The following is a 21,186-nucleotide window of genomic DNA, read 5'->3' on the forward strand; positions in this document are numbered from 1 at the left end:
ATCCCTTGGTGAAATATGACATAATGAAAGCACCCTGGAAAATTGATCCACACTACCCCGCCACAGCCAACAACAAACACAAGCAGAAAAAAAAGTAATACCTGGGATACAAACAAATTTTCTACAGCATCTTTAAAGTGAATTTGTCATTTTAACTTGATATTTGAACTGAGTCTGAACATCTCAAGACCCTGAGATAAAACAGAGATGGAAAAACAAGGTTGCCATGTCTCACAGCCTGTGAAATAGCCTGCCAACCCTATATTAGTGTTGTGTAGTTCTTTGATTAACTCCATAAATTGCCAACTGTTTGTGCATTGCTGCTCTCATGCTGGGTTTTCCTCTCAGTATCTTCCCATCATCCCTGGAAAGGCTCTGGTATTCTAGGTGGCCAGTGTAGAGATCAGAGGAAATTCCCCTTTAAAAGCAACATGAACTCGGTGGGGCATCCGGGTGGTGTGGTGGTCTATTCTGCTGCCTACCAACACGGGGTTCACCTGTTCAAATCCCCGTGTTACCTCCGGCTTGGTCGGGCATCTCTACAGACACAATTGGCCGTGTCTGCGGGTGGAAAGCCGGATGTGGGTATGTGTCCTGGTCGCTGCACTAACGCCTCCTCTGGTCGGTTGGGGCGCCTGTTTGGGGGGGGGGGTAGCGTGGGGGATCCTCCCCACGCTATTTCCTCCTGGTGAAACTCCTCACTGTCAGATGAAAAGAAGCAGCTGGTCACTCCACATGTAAAAGGAGGCATGTGGTCGTCTGCAGCCCTCCCCGGATCAGCAGAGGGGGTGGAGCAGAGATCGGCATGGCTCGGAAGAGTGGGGTAATTGGCCGGATACAATTGGGGAGAAAGGGGGGGGAATCCCCACCCCCTCAAAAAAAGCAAAATGAACTTAATATGAAAAGCAAAACACCATGTTGCCGAACATCCTGATAAACAATAGCTTCAATTAGAGAAGCAGCATCAACAGAGCACAGCTCTATCTCAATGAATGAGACCGTTTGGCCTCCAACACATATTACAAACCAGCAGCAGTTTGGATGCCGGAGTTATCTTTTGGCCCAGATCATCTCCCTCGGTTCAGTCGTCCTGGGCCGGAGCCATCCATGCCTTAGCTCTCCTGCAATCCCTGATTAATGTGGCCTGGGCGGGAGCTGTCAGAAATGGCAAAGAGAATCATGGGATTTCTCCTTCAGAGTCCCAATGACACCCAGCAGCTGCAGGAGTAAACAGATGACTAACCACTGGCCTTTTGGCAGCCTGTGGAGATTCACACGAAGGGAGGGCCGTAGACATCGCGTTGACATTTAGGTGGATTAGAAAGTTCTTGGGTTCTGCTCCTGTGGAATCAGAGGCGGTCTGAGCCGTAATTATTTGTGTCTTGATTCTCAGTCACCCATGAGAAACTCTTTGTGCATGCGGAGCTACTTTATTTTTTAACCTGCGCTTGACAAGTTTGTTTAAAATGCAATATCAAGACATGCTTTCCAGAATGTTTTCGAAACAATTCAGAGATAAGGTATAACCGTCTGCAAAATACCAGCTTATTGTTATTTAGAAAATATTTAGAAAATAACCAATTGTCATTCCTAAATGTGTTCTGCCACAGAGTTCATTTCAAATCTGGGGTGGAAGCTATCCCGGGGCATGGTTTTGTGGGAGATATTGACATACTAAAGGCTCTATCAAACAATGGCTCGTGGTTTTTTGAATTACAAATAAATTATTCTCCCCACTCATCAAAACACTATTACTCCTCTGGAAATGAAAACTCACTCATTGTGAATGTCTCATATCAGGTAAAAACTGGAGAGAATTAATTAACCTTTGTCATTTTAATTGCTTTAGTGACAGCTGTCCTTTGGCGCTAGAGCAATCCTACTGCACATACTGTGGGCTTGTCAATTACTTTGAATAGATTAAAACGCCACAGAGGAGAGAGTCATTTCATTAGTCAGACTCAATGGCCCCCAGACATAAGCAGGTACCAACACTTCACCCCTAAATATGCTGCAAAATGAACAATACTATTATAAGCCCGCATGAATAAAAAGAATTCTGGCGACATGAAATTAAGTTCACGCTCTATTTAATTTTTTGCTACTGCTCACACCGCATTTAGCATGCAGAATTTTCTTCAGTGCTTCGGGGAAATATGAATTTTGTTTTGTCTTTTAATGGACTTCAAGTCTTTGCATGTGCACAAAAAGGCGAGGCACCTGTGTATTACGACAACTAACGGGCAAACAACTTGTCAAAGTGGCTGTTGTCACTATTGCTAGCATTACTGTGCTCCCCTGTTTTACTCTGCATTTGGCTACAAGCAGTGGCAAGCCAATTTCTGCCCCAGAGCCCTGCCGTGCTGTTTTACTGTCTGTTATCTAATGCTGCTCATCACGGTTGCAAAGGAAATTGGACCTCACACAAACATCTGTCTGCTTGGTATTGCTGGGCCAGTTGACTTCAACACCCCAATGTGAAAGTCCTCCACACTTTCCCACATTACAATATTTCAAGACAAGTGCTATTTTCACATGTTATCAGCCAATCCTTTTTCACAGACTGTAAGGATTTTCCAAGTTGTACATTTGCATTTGCATTTTCGGTATCTAGCTCACGACTGTTTGGAGGAAGAGTAGAATAAGCACGACTTCCTGGACTGACGATATGAAAATCAACAGGGTGGAGGGAAAGGGTCGGCGTCACCGCTCCCTGCTGACATGTGTAAGCAAATATGTAACGACCACGGCTGTGTAGACTCGCTAGCCCTTGGCTAACGGATCGGACCCTTTAGTTGACTGGCTAGCGCAGTCGCCCGTGGTGCGGGCTACCCGGGTTCGGTTCCCGGCTGCGGCGGATTCCCAGCTGTTCCCTGAATTAGCTATATTCATTAGTCACAGCAGGTAATATGGGGACCGGAAGTGGCTCATAATGGAGGTCATATTCATCAGACAGTGGGGATGAACACAAATATGGATGGCTGGTGACCAAACATGGTTAATCTGTCCGTGCCGGGTTTCCTAAAACTGTTTTAGCACAAAAGACGTCTTTATCTATTGGCTTTATAACGTAGCAGGTATTTTTATCTGAGCACCGAGATGCTTTTAGGAAACTCGCCTCATAATATTGTTTCTCCTGATCGCAAAGTTGTTTTTTTCTCTCTCTATTTAACAGCAACAAATCTTCAATTTTACATCTTTATCGGGATTTAATCAAAGCTAATACTTAAGTATTGACAGGTGACGATCCATTTGGCTCTGTAAATAACATGAGATAGAGAGGATTATATGGTTGATGAGCATTATTCCTCTTGTAATCCTCTGATTTATCAGCCTTTGCTATCAAAAATCCCTCTTTCCCACACACCAAACCATCGCCACCCAGTCTAACGCACAACAGACTCCTCATGTGTGACTACTGTAACCCTAATCTGAGGTATAGAAGAAATAAAGAGATGTTTAGGTGTTGTGTGCACCAATGCTATCTGCAGGCAATTAGATGCGTTTGCAAGCTGTGGCCTGCACCTGTGAGGGAAGCAGGTACCTGATGAAACTGTATTTTGGTGATAAATAATCCTGTCAGCGCTTACACATAGTGGGGAGAGGTGATGACAAGTCAACAACACCTTGTCATAACCAACATGCAATTAGGGGCTTCAAAGTTAGAGCGCAGCTCGTGGCTTTTGATTAACGCGAGACAAAAAGGGTTAAAGGGGAGCTCTGCGGTACTTCAGACTGTTCGTCCCTAACACTAATAAAACTCCTACATCGTGTTTGGATAGAAATGTTGGCCTTGAGATCTTTAAACAGTGTCGTTAAACATTTACCAGTACCATTGTCTAATCTTTAACCATATTGTTATATCCACATGCTGATTTTAATACAACAGGTTAGATTAAAAAAAATTTTTAAAAAGATTACTAGTCATTTGTAATCCAACAAGCCCTTGACGTCTATACATATAATGGCTCGGTAGAAGATGCCTGTCGAAGCCTTTCCTATCATAAAGCCAACACGAATCAAGGTAAGACCTTCACTCCACACCTCCCTCCTTTATCAATAAAGGAAGGGAAAAAAGTACAATTGCTTACGGTCAAAGACATGCGCACACTTTGAGGGAACACCATCCCCTTAGCCGCCTTGCCTTTAATACAGCTCGGCAGCTAAAACAATAAGGGTCAGCATACAATACAGCTGGGTGGGGGGGGGGGTTGCCATTGATTTTATATATATATTTATATATATATCTTGGTGCCTCCACAGCTAAGGGTGAGATGAACAGCCAGTGTTTGTGACAGAGATGGACTAGGGGCGGTGAAGAGAGAAAGAGGGATGATGCAGTTTTAAAAAATGCATCACCATTAAATCAAAGAGTAACCTTGAACGAGTTCAGAGCTATGCCAACACCGTGACATGCTGTGCCCTGAGTGCTCGTTGCCACGGAGCATGCCAAACAGCAGGGATGGAGCTGCGTAGTGCCGGGTAGCACGCCACCTCTTCCCCGAGCTAGGACAATCACACGCACATTTTTTGTCAACTTACAATTCCATCAATTTGCAGGCAATTTAGTGAAGTTTAAGGGTTTAAGTCCATCCGTCAAACTGTACCTGATCAGCTCATAACTTGGTTTGATCTTAGCACAATGGTTGTTGCTCACACACTGAGTCGATCTTGATCAGTAAAGGAAAATAGTGAGCAGTGTAGTTCTGGGCAATATGGAAAACATCATCTTAATAATCAGGAGAAATTTTACATGATAGACAAATATAACAGTATCTGCTTAGATGTGCAGAAATACCAGATTTCAGAATCCAGCTGAGGTTCTTCCCATTGAACTATTTGGTAATGTAAAGCATATGACCAAAACTAGTTTTCAAGTAACTCAAATATTTCAGATCTCAGTTTGGAATGACATCTGAAATATCCGTTCCATATTTTTTTTGGAAATTTTATGGAGCAGACTGTCATTATCATTAATTTACACAACACAGTTGTGCAGCAAAATACGACAAACTCTGAATTTCATCCGAAAACAATACCAATAGATGATCGTATTGAATTATTGCCCCACCTAAATTGTGTGTTTATGGATGGTGTCGCGCTACACAGACCACTAATACAACGGTAGACATGAATCAGCTTCCACATTTTCCCCTTTATTATATATAACATATCAAAAAGGAGAAAATTATTTCAGAGGGGTTTGCAGTAAAGAGCTGCTTTTGAGAGTCGGAGAAGCGGGAGAGCTTTGCCATGTGCGGTGCTTTTGCAGCTTGTGGCACACACACAACTCTCAAAGCTGTTAAGTCGGTTTTAGCACAGCAGGCTAGCAAAGCTCTGGGGTGTAGCCCGGAGGAGAAAGCAGGCAAAAAACTATCTCTCCATCAATCATATAGTTAAAACAGTTGAATTCCCCATATCATTTGGCAGTGCAGATTACCAAACGAAGGGATGACACTGTCTTACAGTCTTTAATGTAGCGATAATATCCAGAGGGCCTCCGATTATTGGCTATGCGACTAAGTATGAGTCAAACTGCTGGCAGCACCCATAGTCACACTAAAAAATATTCTCTATGGTATGATGGCTTTTAGAGCATTTGCCAATGTATGTGCGCTGACTGAATTTATTCTTCCAAAGTAGTGAACATACATAAAAATAGAAATTGGATGGGGGAAGCAAACAACAAATTTAGCACCCTAGTCACTGATGCATTGGCACTGACCGCAGGGTGGTTTCCCCCCCCCCCCCTCAGGTAAGTTTTCATAGCACATCGCAATAAACCGCAAGATAAATAGCAGAGGAAGCATTTTTTAACAAGCTCTTTGGTTACAAGTCAGATTGCTGAGACTATTCGACAGAGACAGCTTGTTTTTAAATCTAATTTCTGCCACACACTTCTCCATTCAACGAGACATGACATACGTCTATCTCGGCCCCGCGGCTGCACTCGTTCCTCGACCATAAGTGGCTGCTGCAGCGGGGCTGCGTTTATTTCAGCATGTTGAAGTGCATGAAGAATTCCCATGAAGGGTAAGGGATTATGGATTTTGGCCTCTAAGCTGCCTGGATGCCCAGTGAGGATGTCTGTGAGCAGGGTAATCTTCAAACACCACGCAGAGTGATGAGTGGGCACCGAGGAGTTCCACTCAGGATCTAAATGTGTTCTGGTGCGTTACTGGCCACAGACGGAGCAGAGAGCACACGCAAGGAAAAGAGAAGGGAGGGAGGGGGCGCTTCACCATTTTGTAGCAACACGCAAAGGGTGATGATACTCATTGGCTGCTTCAAGCAAAAGACCCTTACGATCCTGTGGCCTGTTTTCAGTCATAGTCTGTGACCAGAATACACACTGGGCAAGGGATCCTTTATGGAGGCCGAGTGAATTCAAATGTCACAGTTCCCCATCATCACACATTACTGCGGAGGGAAAGAGTCAATTAAGCATTTTTGGGGTCGGGGCAGGCGTTCGTTCTCCGAGGGGGCTGGGGTGTATTGGGGTGGGTGGGGCAAACCGTCACAATTGGGGCACACTCGGTGTCGGTCCGAAAATTGTGATTTTCAAGTCGGAATGAAATTGAAATACTAATGTTTCCAAACATCACTTATTACTTTAGTCATTGTGCATTTCATATCATCTCTCTCTACTGAGAAGCTCCATTCAGGATCTAAAATTTTTTTTATGAAAAGTAGAATTAAGTTTTCCCATTTTTTTCCTCTTTTTAAAAGCGCTCTGCCTCGTTCAGCTTCTCTCATTCCATCTTTTTTTCCTGATGTCATGAGACATTAATTTATATATCAGATCAAATCATCGAAATATTAATCACTGCCCATCCTTACTGACAACCCTTTTGCTTGTGTTTGTTACTCAAGGGTCAGTTTGTAAATATTAACGAGGACTAGACCGCTCCCTCACAGTTCCTGAGAACATTGAGAGCAGTTACAGATAAAGGTCTGAAAAACGCAACAGTCATTTACAAATGAAAAACTGTTCAAGGTATTTAGAGATAAAAGGTTTCATCAGAACACTAATTTCTGACCAACTTTAAAGCGTCACTGTGCACATTTGGCACAGTACCATGGTACTTCCTCGGTGTTTCAGTATCACGAGGCTTCAGTGGCATACAGTAAAGGCTTTACACCCAGATGTCTAGTTTTCGTCCTACTGTCAAGTATTAACCTATTCAAAACAACTGAAAACACAAACGCTTGTCCTTCTGGGCCCATTCTCATCCCAGAGTCATAAATTGATGCTTTTGCTAAAGCGTCGATATAGCCTGCATGACCTTTCATGTCTGTGTGAGAAGCAGTGGGTTAACCACTGCTAACCTTAATCCTAACCTTAACCCAAAACCTAACCATGTCATTAATGTTCACATATCAAGCCATACGTTTCACACTGGAGTCTATACAGATGTCGAAGGGTGCCTTGGGCATTAGCGTCAATATATGACACAATGTTTTGCCCCTCACGATATTGTCAATAACATAACTGTTTCTGTTATTGACAATATCGCGACACCAGAAAAATACCGGACGCACCAGACCAGTTGAAGCTCTAGCAGCAATATTAGGCTACTTAGTGTACTGAATCACCAATTATTGGATGGGTGCAATTTGTTTTGTATAAAGCCAAGAACACTTGATCAAAAAAAAAACACACACACAAAAAAAAGATTGCAGAGTGGAGCATTAATGGATTGGTCATTTTGACATTTACTGGTGTGCAGACTTGTGATAGCAGAAGAGAAAAGGGGCACGTTGTTTATACAAAAGCCACTAAGATGCATGAAAGAGTTGGTTCCGGTAAGAGAGTCTGACAAAAATCAACCATGAAGGACCTTTCTGATCAAGATCACAAAGGATTTTCTCTGAATCCGGCCTGATTGAATTAGGCCCCAGACAGAATCACTTAGGGCCAATTTAAAACTTTAATGGTTTTCCTATCTCTCTTGAATGAACCAAAATTGCTTAGATATCATCTTGGACAGACACTGAGATAAGGCACCAGGATCATATAAGGGGAAGGACACAAGTCATTAGAAAGATGGTGTGTTTTTAGGAGACGCCTCATCCACCCGTGATTCAAACCTTGCAGAAATACTACAGTGCCATAGGAAGCAGGATGACTTTTAAATTACCCCCTCCCCGCCCAATATATTAATTGACAATTAAATTTATAAATAAAATGTAGGTGAATACATCATTTAAATCTCTCGTGCTGTACCTCAAATAAGAGGTCCAGAAAGATGACTTGGGGAATGGTAATAATTCGCTGCATTCAGACCAGCCGCTGTCTGCTGTTAAGACATGAACCGCAGTCAACAGATGAAGCTCGGGAAAGGGTAGAAGAGAAAGGGTTAAGAGGAGTAGGCGCCTGTAAATCCGTTTTTGGTGTTAGAGCGCCATCTTATGGACAAGGTCTAAAGTGCATGCATTGTACATGCAGGCGATGATGGCTCATTATTTGTCCAGGGGTGGGGTGAACTGTAGTCAAACACATTTACACTTCATACGAATAAAGATTAAAAAAAATTGAATTAGTTTTTCATTTTCTTTTTTTTCCCTCAATGCAATGAGACCCGTTCCCCTAACCTTGACCCAAGGGCCTTTGCCTTATCCCAGCTTGTCTGCGTGGCGTAAATATTTGAACGCGCTGCGCGCCTGCATCCACTGTAGACAGTGGAGTGACGTCACCCATCTCCGTGCAGGAGAATAAACAGCTGTTCAAACATACCGCAGGCCCGTGGCCACGAACCCTTATGGGAAGACTGGCGTCAGTGTAGCGATGGCGAGAGCATAAGGGCCTTTCTACGTCGTGTGTGATCGGCACAGCAAGGTACGTCTGTCAAATTCTTTTGTTTTTATCTTCATTTTCTTTTTGTTTACCGGCGTCGGCTGTACATTCATTATTCTAGGGCGAATGGAGGGAGGGGTAAATTACAGCCCGGTTTCCGTAGTGAGTCAGTCCGAGCGTTGTGTTCATTCTGGTGCGTTGCGGGGCGTTTGGGGAGAATCAAACGAATCGGCGTCTTCATTTGTGTTAAACTGACGGCATCGCCATGGCGTCGTAGTATCGATCAGGTGCCGGGAAGCGTGTGCGTCCAATTATACAGTAGGTTACCTAAACAGGGGAGTCGTGACGCTTTACCAATAGATGCTTTTCAATTGTTTCCATGAGAATGGACAGCAGGTGGCGCTCTCGGATAACAGATCGCACCCAAGCGAATCTTCTCAGCAGCCAGCTCTCTTCATGGTTCATGTCTGACCCCGTCTGAGGAGTGTACTGATCGACCGACAAATGTCTATCTAAGCCACATTACATATCGCTGCTTAGTAACTCCCTATAGGTTACTACACTACTGCACTTCTTCGGCTCATTTCTACACCCGGGGAGAGAGAGAGAGAGAGTACTCTGCATTGTTTGCTTGCTCTTCTTTGCTCACAGGTGATCTTGAATAAAAATGGAGGGAGCAAATTTGTAAGTATAAGTTTACATGTGTTGGTATTTACGCAGATGGATAATGCCTAGGAGTAACTCTCAGCTTATTTCAAGGTGCAAGCTTCGGTCACAGCACAGGCTCATTTCTCTGCCATTGCAGTGGCAACTCCCGGGACAGTCTAGACCGTTTTATTCAAAGCCAAGACTCGTCTGTGGTGAAAAAGTTCCAGCAGAAGTACTGGAAAACCAAGCAGACACTCATCAAGGTCACGGGGAAAAAGGAGGACGAGCACGTGGTGGCGTCGGATGCGGATCTGGATGCCAAGCTTGAGGTGAGAAGGACCTGAAAACAGTTTGCTCTCTCACAGTGAAGTGTTGAGGATCGGGCCCGAACTACATCGTCATGTTCAGTCAGGGATCATCATCAGGCAAGCAACCACCAAAATAACCAGAAAATAATTTTCATTTCCTGAAAGGTGTTTCAGTTTTCCCCTTTAAAGGTTCAGTGCTTAAATAACCTACCTAAAGTTATGTACTATGTATGTCAGCCTAAAAAACAACCACTGCATAGATTTTACTGTTTACATATGACGGACATGTGTAGAGAGGAGGTTTGGTACAGTGGTTGAGACCCTTACCAGTACATATCTCTGTTGGTCTATGATCAAGCCCCACCCTCTTCTCCTCTGTTATAATAACAAAACAAACTCATGGGTTGCTCACTTGCCCTGAAGTGTGCAGACATGTCAGTCTTGAGACACGACAGATGTCATCCTATCCTACTGGTCTACGATGCAGTGTGTATGTCCATTCTCATTTACTGAGAATAACCTACCCTTTTATCAGACATAGTTTTGATCTGTGGTTCTCAGAGTAGAGTCAGGTGTCCTTGAGGGGGTGCCACAGGAATTTCAACAAAATGAGGATGAGTTAAATTTCCCTATAATTTCATTCACTAGATACTGTCCCAGCTAGAAAATGTCCAAGAGTGAGAATTTTAAACATGGTTTTCAGTTTAACTACTCCTTTTTTTCAAATCCAGTGCTTAGATTATCGTACATATTCACAAGTGTGTATTTCACGGTCTATTTCTTACCGAGAGCTGATCACAAAGGCCATGCTCAGCGAAAAGAAGTGTGTAAACACATACAAAGGTGTACAAAAGCCAGTCAGTTCAGAGATCATAGCTTAGTAATATGTGATTATTCAGTCTGGCCCAGAAATACATTTGACAAAGCCCTGAGTTCATCTACCTTAACAACGTGTTCTCCTGTGGGTCTGCAGGTCTTCCACTCCATCCAGAGAACATGCATGGAACTGCTGAAGGTGATTGAGCAGTACCAGAGGAGAATCTGCGGTACATTCATTTTTATAGTTTAGGGATTCAGCACAGCTGAATCTCTGCACACTTTCAGCAACACGTGATGTGTAGAAATTTAATGGTATTTAAATGCAGACTTACTTTTCAACATTTACCATATGCAGGTATTCCCTTTAAGAGTGATGACGTTCATAATGCCTCATGCTATGAATACACCAGAAACAGGGTATGCTCATGCCCGGATAAGGATCCTGAGTTTGATAGTCAGAATGTTCTGTCCGTTCATGTGTACAGGGCCACTCGTGGTTGAGATAAGAAGATGCGTAGGAATGCATACAATGGCTGCATAGTCTGACGAGGACTGCGAATGCAAGCCAAGTCTTTGGGGTTGAGGCAAAAAAAAATAAGGGGGGGGGGTCATTTAAATCAGTGCCGTGCAGCAACCCCTACTGTTATTTTACTAATCATGTTATGTTTCAAGGAAACCAAAACATTACATGTAGCACCTTCAAGTAAGCTGAATGACTTCAGACTAATCTCGCCATCTTGTCCTACACAGTCCTTTCCCAAGAGGAGAATGAACTGGGGCGTTTTCTGCGCTCCCAGGACAGGACCAAGGCCGGCAAGATCATGCAAGCCACCGGAAAAGCCCTCTGCTTCTCTTCACAGCAGAGGTACTCCAGGCCCCACACACACACACACACACACATCTTCATCCTAATAATGCTCCCCATTTACTTACTCTTACTTTTTTTGTCTCAAATTTATGAATGAAAATTTTTAGCTATATCACTTTTAACAGAAGTAGCAATAGTGGCCAATAATGCCTCTTTGCATGATAGTTTTTGACTTACATGACCAAAATTTGCACGATCTTGACAGCCTGCAATTCTGTATTTGTTGTTTCTGTACATGTTCCTGATGACAATAAAGGTACATTCAGTTGAACTGAACTGTTTCTGTTTTTTTTGCTGTCTTGCTGATCCATCAATGTCTGGTGCATTGTAATCTAAATATGTGTTGTCCTGTTTTGTTTGGGGTTTCTGCTCAACAGGCTGGCTCTGCGTAACCCTCTGTGCCGTCTATATCAGGAGGTGGAGACGTTTCGCTATCGAGCCATCTCGGACACCTGGCTGACGGTGAATCGCATGGAGCAGTCCAGGACTGAATACCGTGGAGCGCTGCTCTGGATGAAGGATGTGTCTCAGGAGCTGGATCCTGACACATACAAGCAGATGGAGAAGTTCCGCAAGGTGTGTCTGTGGCATTGAGTCATCACATATAGTAGAACATGTGCCCTTGTTGGTGTATCATTACTGTTCCCTCTGGCATGTTTAAAGCTGCTACGAGGAGTTTTTCACCTATCATTTATCAGTCTCTTTAATTTGGATGTCTCGATATGACTGACATTAGCAAACGAGACCATCAGCAAAAAGAATAGATATTGCTATATAATGATTCCAAATATTTGTCTCCGGTCAAAGAGTCCCCATAATATCTGAGGAAATGATTCACTGAATATAGACAAATACAAAGCCACAAGAGATACATTACCTCATCGTTGTATATCTTACAAACACCTGTTTTTCCAAAAGAACACTTCGTCTCTCACTCCTCTCTGCAAAACAAATGCACAAGCTACCCGAGAGTGAATGTAGATCAGTGCAACAGCAGGTAGTGCTTATGCATACTTGTCAAGTCCAACATTTTCACTTTTTTGTTTTTCTTTTTTCTTTTATTTTTTTTGCTTTGCCTTTGCCAGCGCCTCACAGCTGTGAAAATCTCATGGTTTTGCCCAACTAGCTCTACAAATAAGAGAGGCAAAATTCTACTTAGTTCGAGGTGCTGTGGAGTGCCTTGGCTCCTACTGCAGTCCCGTCCATAACAATGGTATAACCGTTGACCGTTAACAGTTAAACAAATAGGCTGCTGAATGTCTGCTCCATCTACTTAGACATGATGTAAATTTCTGCCCAATCACTAAATAGGACAGTTGCAAGTGGCAATAGGTTGGAGGTAGTCAACTCGAGCAGATTTCCCCACAAAAGACGGTTCAATTTGAAATTCTGCAAGGCTTGTGTGAAGGACACGTATGTGCATATAGGCAACACAGAAACAGATACAACATTTTTATTTTTGCAAAACTAGACAATATTTAGGTTAGCCCTACTGGCTTTAAACATTTTAACCAACAAAAAATGTGACCATCCATCCATCCATTGATTATCCAAACCGCTTATCCTGCTCTCACCCAGTAGTCATTGGGCGGCAGACGGGGAGACACTCTGGACAGGCCGCCAGGCACGCACGCACGCACGCACGCACGCACGCACGCACGCACGCACACACGCACGCACACACGCACACACACACACACACACACACACACACACACACACACACACACACACCTAGGGACAATTTAGTATGGCCGATTCACCTGACCTACATGTCTTTGGACTGTGGGAGGAAACTGGTGCACCCGGAGGAAACCCACGCAGACATGAGGAGAACATGCAAACTCCACACAGAGGATGACCCGGGACGACCCCCAAGGTTGGCCTACCCCAGGGCTCGAACCCAGGACCTTCTTGCTGTGAGGCGATCGCGCCAATGGCTGTGTCGCTGTGCCACCCAAAAGTGACCAATCAAATATAATAAATGTTTAAAATTATTTAATTAAAAATAATTGTTGGAATGATTAGGCCCACACAGGCAATACACAGTTTACACAGGTTCCGTACAGGTTTTTCATCACCCATCTCCCTGTTTACACCGCTGTTAAGTTGACAGGTACATTGCTTTAGGTTTGTTGTTACAGAACATTTAAGGTGCCATCAGTGGCATGAAGGTCAGTGCATATGTCTGTCTTCACTGCTTGGCTGACACAGTTTTATCCACAGCAACTCCCAGCACATTTGTGGGATGGTGAGAAATTAATACTCTGAGCCACGCCTAAACCATTGAGCTGAGCCAGGACAACATGTGTGAGCACCATGTGATTCTCACAAAACTGTAATATTCAACTAAATTAGCTCGGGGACATGCAGTCAAATTAAAATAACACATACGTGTTCTCGAAATGTCACCTCGAGTAGGAGTGTAAGGCGTTTCTTATGCGATGAATTCCTATGGTCTGTCGTTCGTAGAGCTGCGTGAAGATACAGTCCATACTATGAGCGTTGTTGTGTGGTCCGTCTGTCTCTGGCCGCTGAAGACAGCTGATGAGTTAGAACTGAACGTAAAACGCTATCTTTTAGCCCCGATGTTCATTTGTGTTGCACGCATCGACATGACAAACGATAATATCAACAAATACTGTAGCCTGCTCCATTTCATTCACTGCATCCATTAGGCTACAGTTTATCCATTCAACCCATGCCCTCCCACACACGCTGTGACAACCATACTTCTACTTAAGCATTAAAAAACATGGTGTTTTCTGTAGCTCCACACTTCAAACCATTCAGGAGCACTAGCAAAAGGAGCACGGCACTGTCCTTGCTCCTTGTCAAAAGATGCTTTTAAAAGCCCAACTGGAAAATATGTGCCGTAAAATCTAATTCAGATCTGTTGGCGTTTGGAATCAGTCCTCGAGGTTTTTATTACATTGGATGGTGAAGCGAGTCAGATAAGGATATCTAAACGATTGACTGGTCTTCCTGTGTGCACATCTTGTGCCTCTGTTATCTGAAATTAAAGAGCAGTAAAGTGCATTACTGTAATTCATCTTTGGCCTGGCTAAGCTGGTCCTTTTGGTGAGTTGTTGTAATCCTGAAAGTAATGGTCTCTGCACACCTTACTAAATGAAAAAAGAATGCCATTAGAGGAAATGACACACCATTAAAGGCTAGTTCGTTGGCTACAAACTACAGTGTAACGAACAACCACTAGGCATGCTCCACATCGCTTACATGTAATCATAAAACATGCTCAAACATGCACCAAACTGAACTCCAGTGCCCTTGTTCACCCTTAACACCCGTAGCTGATACAATGGAAGGTTATTTGACCTTATTTTCAGTTGAGCATATTTTCCTATCTCCACTCTATCTCAGGTTCAAGCCCAGGTGCGCACTACCAAAACAAGCTTTGACAAACTGAAGAGTGATGTGTGCCAAAAAGTCGACTTGCTGGGAGCCAGTCGCTGCAACCTCCTATCTCACGTTTTAGCCACATACCAGGTACACCACACACCCCAGTCGTTGGTGTGCACAGTCCATTTATTTTAAATAGGGTGTGTTTCCATGGCTCAACCACATGGCGGTCAACCGAGGGAGAGCACAAACAGGAGCAAAGCAATACAAAATACTGCACAAACGTTCAACTCGTTTGTGACTTTTCCACAGGGCTGTCAAGGTACCTGAGGACCTGTTGTTTGACAGTCACAAGAAGTTAAACCAACTGATTTTTCAAACTGCCCACAAATATGATCACAAAAGGCAAAATGAATGTTTGACCTTGTCCTTTTTTTTTTCTGATGATGTCCCAGACAACACTTTTGCACTTCTGGGAAAAGACATCTCACACTATGGCTGCCATTCATGAAAGCTTCAAGGGCTGTCAGTACTATGAGTTCTCCACACTAAAGGTCAGAGTGCATTATGTTCTTCACAGCTGGGAACTGTAGTGTGTCTGCCATTGTCAGACGTAGTTACACATGTCAAGGAGCACATTGTTTTGCGTGGCTTGTTGGTTTCTGCAGGGCCTTCAAGATCCCATGGACAAACCGGCTAAGAGGAAGGGCAAGAAAAAAACCAAGGCCAAGCCAAAGACAGATGGAGAGAAAGCTGAGACCTCAGATAGACAGTGAGTTTAAAAAATAAACTTTTCTTACTTTGGTGTTTACACATGCAGGTAGGTTGAACGTTTCTGCTGACAAGTGGACACTGAAAACAGAAGAAAATACTAATTAGAATCAGTTTATTGAGCTAAGTAAGTATGCATATTCAATGAAGTTGTCATGGTGGGTTGCTTACAGACATCACCTTAAACATAACACTTGTAAAATCATGCATAAAAGGTCTAAGTGGTAGCTAGATAACAACAAAATGAAAACAGAGGTGTGTGTGAAGCTTTGGGTCTGTTCTTATACCATGCACTCCTAATTGGTTGTACTGATAAGAGGACATGTAATTAGAAGCTGGCACATGAAAGGCTCGACGTATGATAGATATGCAGGGAAATTTTTGGAATCGAAAAGAAGGAAAATATGGTTGTATCCTATACAGTAGGCCCATGATCTGATCATATAGAAATAACATCTGTGTATAAATAAAAATAACGTCACCTGTACAAACATTGAACGAAAGGGTCTGGAGTAAGCTGAAACATGTGAGGCACTACCATGCATCTCATATACAGCACGTGCAGCAGATTGATGTTCATCTAATTGTCACGTTCCGCATTTCTAGGCTGATTTCACTGGAAAATGAGGGTACCACCGAGGAGCCCAGGGAAGGTAAAAGACAACGTCGATGTATTTGTTTAAGTATACGCTGCACTTTTACGATACGCAAATATTTCGGTTTTTCTGTAGGGCTGTGCGATATGACCCAAATCTCATATCACGATAACGATACATATCACGATATAGCACAGCTTCTGTAAATTCAATGAATAAAATAGTTTCTATAAAATGACCACATGGAAATGGCCATTTCTTATTACATTTTGAATTATATACTCAACAAATAAAAAGGTGTACTTACTCATATTTGATCATTTTTCTCCTTTTATTTAAGAGCCTTTGCGCAGCTGCGGCTGTGGTTTTGCGGCTCTCGTGCGTAGCGGGCCCTCTCCGTCCTGTCTGACATGATTCTCGCGCAGGTGGTAAAAGAGGCTATAGTGGTGTTTGAGTCTGCAGTCGGGAACTGGCGTGCGGCATATTTTGCAAAGTACGGTTTTCTGGTCCGTGTCAGACTTTTCATACCCAAACCACATCCATACGATAGAAGTAGCCCCTCTTTTAGGTGCAATCTCCTCGTTTGGTCCTGGCTGGTCGGAGTCCTTCTGGTTCGGAATTAGCCCGTTCTGCGTTACGTTCACTGTCCTCCACGTTTGTTTGTATTGCCTTCATGCACATTTCCTGCCTGTGTCCGTGCCGCGCAAAGAGCGGAAAGGGTCGCCCAAATGACGAAAAACGTTGCCGTAAAGAGTGTGATTTGCGACACAGCGAAATAAACGATAGAGCTTAATATTGTAACGTGCACTGATAAGTAGGCTAGCTAGCTCTTGGCTAACGGGTCGGACCCTTTAGTCGACTGGTTAACGTTGTCGCCCGCGGTGCGGGAGATACGGGTTCGCGTCCCGGCTATGGTTCCCGGACTGCCCCCCCCCCCCCCGTGAATTCGCTACATCAAAAGTGGGAGGGTGTGACCGTGAGGTCATCGGAAGCGCGTGCGCCCAGAGGCGTGAGGACGCTGATATGCTGAAGGACGCGCTTCCCGAAAGAGGGGGCTAGAAAGCAAGTGAATTAGGGAGCAGCCCGGGAACTGCCATATCTGGGACGCGAACCCGGGTCTCCCAAACCACGGGCGACAACGTTAACCAGTCGACTAAAGGGTCCGACCTACTCATTCATGGTCGTTACAATATGAAACGATAGACGTTTTCTATCGTCACACAATATATATCGTCATATCGCACAGCCCAAAGCCCCTTGTCCTACTTGTTTCTGCTACAAGCCAAAGCAGAAGGACCTCACAGGCAAAACATATCTATTTATGTTTTATTCTGCTATACTATTCCTTTTGCATTGCAAACCACAAACGTTTCTGGACGCACATCTGAAGACGGGGACAAAAGGAACCAAATGACAGGTGAGGAAGGACAGATGTCCACCCTCCTTGACATGAGTTTGACTGACATCAAGGCCATGATTTGTGAAGGTCTCTTACACTCCATCTCTATCACTGCTATCTTAAAATCCAACACCTGAGGCTTCTCTGCCCTCTTTATCCAGTTTGCTTACAATCTGATGGGATTGATTATTTCCAGGGCCTGAAGATCTCCTCTCAACCGACGTGGAGCGAGAGGGAGGGGAGAAGGAGGGCATGGTCCTCCTGAATGAGATCCTGGGCTGTACGTCCCTAGAGGAGAACGAGTTCTCACGGGAGTGGACGGAGGTGTTCGGGGAGGCAGAGGAGGGCACAAGTGCATCGTCGGTTAGAGGAGGGCCCGTTGAGGCTCAGCAGGAGGAAAACACTTCCTTCTTTCTTCCATCTCACCTATGGGACCAGAACCTGCAATCTTTAGGTCAGATATCAAACTAGACTCCGTGCGTGCGTGTGTGTGTCTGTGTGTGTGAGTGTGCTTGTGCGCGCACACATTTTATTTATGTATTTGTGTAGAAGAATCAATATGTCAAAAATTAATTTAAATCCAATTTTCCCACTGTGACTCAGCCATTCTCTTCATGAAAAGAAAGGTTTCAAACAGCACATTGAACCAATCTGTCATTAGCCTAATTCAATTCAGCACTGTGGTCAGATAAGTATGTCTGGAAATTAAATAATTAGAGCTCTGCATCAATCGGCTATTCATGAATGGGTGTGGTAACAAATGCACAAAAAAAAAAAACTAAATTGAGCCATTTTTTTTTCCATTGTAGCCAACTATTTCCGCACTGGAAGAAAAGCGGACTTGAAATGATTTGTCCAACCCACAGCTGTCTAAGTAATAGAGAGGAGCTATTATAACATGGCAATTAGATTTGCTTACCCCTACCTAATTGCAGATTTGTTTCCATTTCGTTCTGCTCTGAGCAGTGACTGCCAGCACTTCATCTGGTTTTGTTGTCCGTCTGTTTTCAGGCTCTGAACAGCACACCACTGTACTGCTATGAGCAAATGAAACCCTGTTTGTATGATTTACTGGCTGGGTGTAAGCCGTTGGCATTGATCTTCTGGTGAATTACTCATTTGATCTTTATAAGTACTTTTTTTTTAATACAGCTGGCCTGCCATCACTCAAAACTAAAAATGTGACAAATAAGTCAATCTACGTTTAAATTGTGGGCAGTTGGCTGGGTTTCCTATGCACAGTGACTTGTAGTGTGACAATAGAAGAAGCGTCACCTGCTGGACCCCCCACATTATGAAGTATAGGATGAGGTCAGGCGTCAAGAGTCACGCGCAGTTTGTCCTGAAAATATTCCTTTAAAGTGAGAATGATCAGGCCAAAAGGAAGCAATTGAATTAAAACAGGAATTAGGGCTAAGAGGAGAGGTTTAAAGGTTTTTTTAAAGGCAAGATAATTGCATTTGTAAGTGTGATAAAGTAGGAAGAGGGGATATAATTCTGACAAATTTGCATCTGTGAGGTGGGTGGCGCATGTCTCGAAAATTTTCCCTTCATAACTTTTTTTTTCTTTGAATACATCGGTCCTCAATAGAGGTAGAGGATAAATTAAAAAAAGTTCAGAAGATGGGAAGGTTCACTAACGGTACTTCTGCTTCATCACATCGGGCCATGTATGCTAAAATAGAGATGCAACGCTCTACGCCCTCTCACTGATATGAATAACACGATACCCGTTTGCCATTTGCATGTTGAGAAAATGACAGCAATAAGGTTTCGAGAGCCACCGATCGCAATTGGATTTGATTCACTAATGTGATGTTGGGGTTTTTGTTTTTCTTCCAATGCTACATGATATTTTGATCATTTCTGTGTTTTTGGCTATTACACAGGGCCTGTTCACATCCTCGCTGTGTGAAAGTGATGATGATTTATGTGTTGGATCACATTGTGACCTGTTTAGTGTCCCCCGTTGATTAATCCAAATCTGCATCTCCATCCCAGATTGGTCCAGCAGCATTCCACAGCCCGTCTCCACAGCAACGGAGAAATCATCTGGAGCCAATCAGAACGCCTCCAGGCCTACAGGGAAAGGTAGGATTGCTCTAAATGAGTAAAACACATGAAGAGAATTGAAAGAGAAGACTGTAAGTCATGGAGAAAAAAAAACATGTTTCCAGCTGAAGCCTATGTTTATGGGTACTTAAGAAAGCACTCGTATGGGTAAAAGTGCTTCCATGAATGAACTGCCAGACTCCTTTTTAACAGACAGCTGAATGTCACCGTAGATTGAGAGGCCATATAAGGGCTTTTCACCTGGTAACATGATCTAACGTGTTAAAATGATTTTTACAGAGATGACAGGGACGTCTAAAGACCTCTCCGCGTGGTTCGACCTGTTTGCTGACCTGGACCCCCTATCCAACCCAGACGCAGTTGGAAAAAGTGACGGAGAGCATGAACTTCACAATGCATGAGTCCTGCCTCGGCTCCTGGGGCGACGTCATTGAAAATGGGCACCAGTGGATCAGATTCCTCTCATCCTTTGCAGTTTGAGAGAAGAAATATAGGGCAAATATGGGCTGGGTATTTTGCTGGGGTTTAACGTTTTTTTTTTTTTTAGCAACCTGAGTTTGAAACGGTAAACCATACACAAGCTGCTTCAGAGATCTGTAGTAAGTAATCCCCCCCCCCCCCATGTCCCACCAACACCCACCCCCAGCTCCCATTATTGATAATTGCAAACAGGCAAAACTGCTTTCTGAGAAACTGAATGGAAAGGAAAAATATTTGATGGTTACAGTACTACACTTTTCAATGTGTTTACCCTATAGAGCAATATAGTTGGTGTCTGAAAATTCAGATGACGCAAGAAAAACACTGAAAATTCAACATAGCATATGTTTGACAAGCCACCGGACACCACCTGAATTATCCTGTTGTAGCAAATCACACCCACCTGCCGCTCCAATTACATTAAGGACAATGATCTTAAAGTACAACTTGAGCTACACAAAGGTTGGAATCAGAGGAAGATGGTGGTGACATCAGCAAGACGTGGAAGAGATGGTGCGAATATATGAAGTGAGTGAGATTTAAAAAGTCTATAAAAAAATGCCCATCTTTAAAAGGTGGTTGAGCCCAACTGCTCTGTGAATGGATTAGAGGTATGAAATGTAGGAAACCTTACTGTTGGGTTGAGCCGGAGGCTACCATGTATCGGTTGATACTATTTTGATTACGGTTGTTCTGTCACAGTGGAGTGCTCAAAGTCTATTAGCAAACGGACAAGGGTTCAATGTTTTCACTGATGACATGGGAATTAAGCCAGATGTTGTTTATGTTAAGAAAACCCGGTTAAAACCATGTTTACGTTTTCTCATTCAGGACTATACAATGATTCAGGTGGGGAGGGGGGGGTGGTATGTTGATCAGACAAGTTATCCCAAACAGGATATTATTAGGAAAGAGAGAAAACCAGGAATATGCGGCAGTGGAAGTGTGGCTAAGAGATAGTGAGATGTTAATAACTAACCACTATCAGGGCCCAGACTGGATCTGAACAGACTGCAGAGAGTGGAGAGTGACAATAGATTCAGAGTTGTGTGAGGTTCAGATTTTAA

At 43.5% G+C, this 21,186-nt stretch overlaps 1 protein-coding gene across 1 annotated transcript; it reads left to right on the top strand.

The window, feature by feature from the left end:
* The first annotated feature begins 9,347 nt into the window (after positions 1-9,347).
* On the top strand, positions 9,348-20,040 carry ica1 (islet cell autoantigen 1). Its single transcript, XM_056286709.1, has 13 exons — positions 9,348-9,481; positions 9,603-9,774; positions 10,727-10,799; positions 11,323-11,437; positions 11,818-12,016; positions 14,822-14,947; positions 15,256-15,354; positions 15,469-15,572; positions 16,178-16,224; positions 17,558-17,584; positions 17,763-18,020; positions 19,568-19,657; positions 19,919-20,040. The coding sequence occupies exons 1-13, from the start codon at positions 9,465-9,467 to the stop codon at positions 20,038-20,040; spliced, it is 1,449 nt and encodes a 482-aa protein (XP_056142684.1). The 5' UTR covers positions 9,348-9,464.
* Positions 20,041-21,186: the final 1,146 nt, after the last annotated feature.

This window comes from Lampris incognitus, chromosome 9 (genome assembly GCF_029633865.1).
Source record: "Lampris incognitus isolate fLamInc1 chromosome 9, fLamInc1.hap2, whole genome shotgun sequence".
NCBI classification, from domain to species: domain Eukaryota; kingdom Metazoa; phylum Chordata; class Actinopteri; order Lampriformes; family Lampridae; genus Lampris; species Lampris incognitus.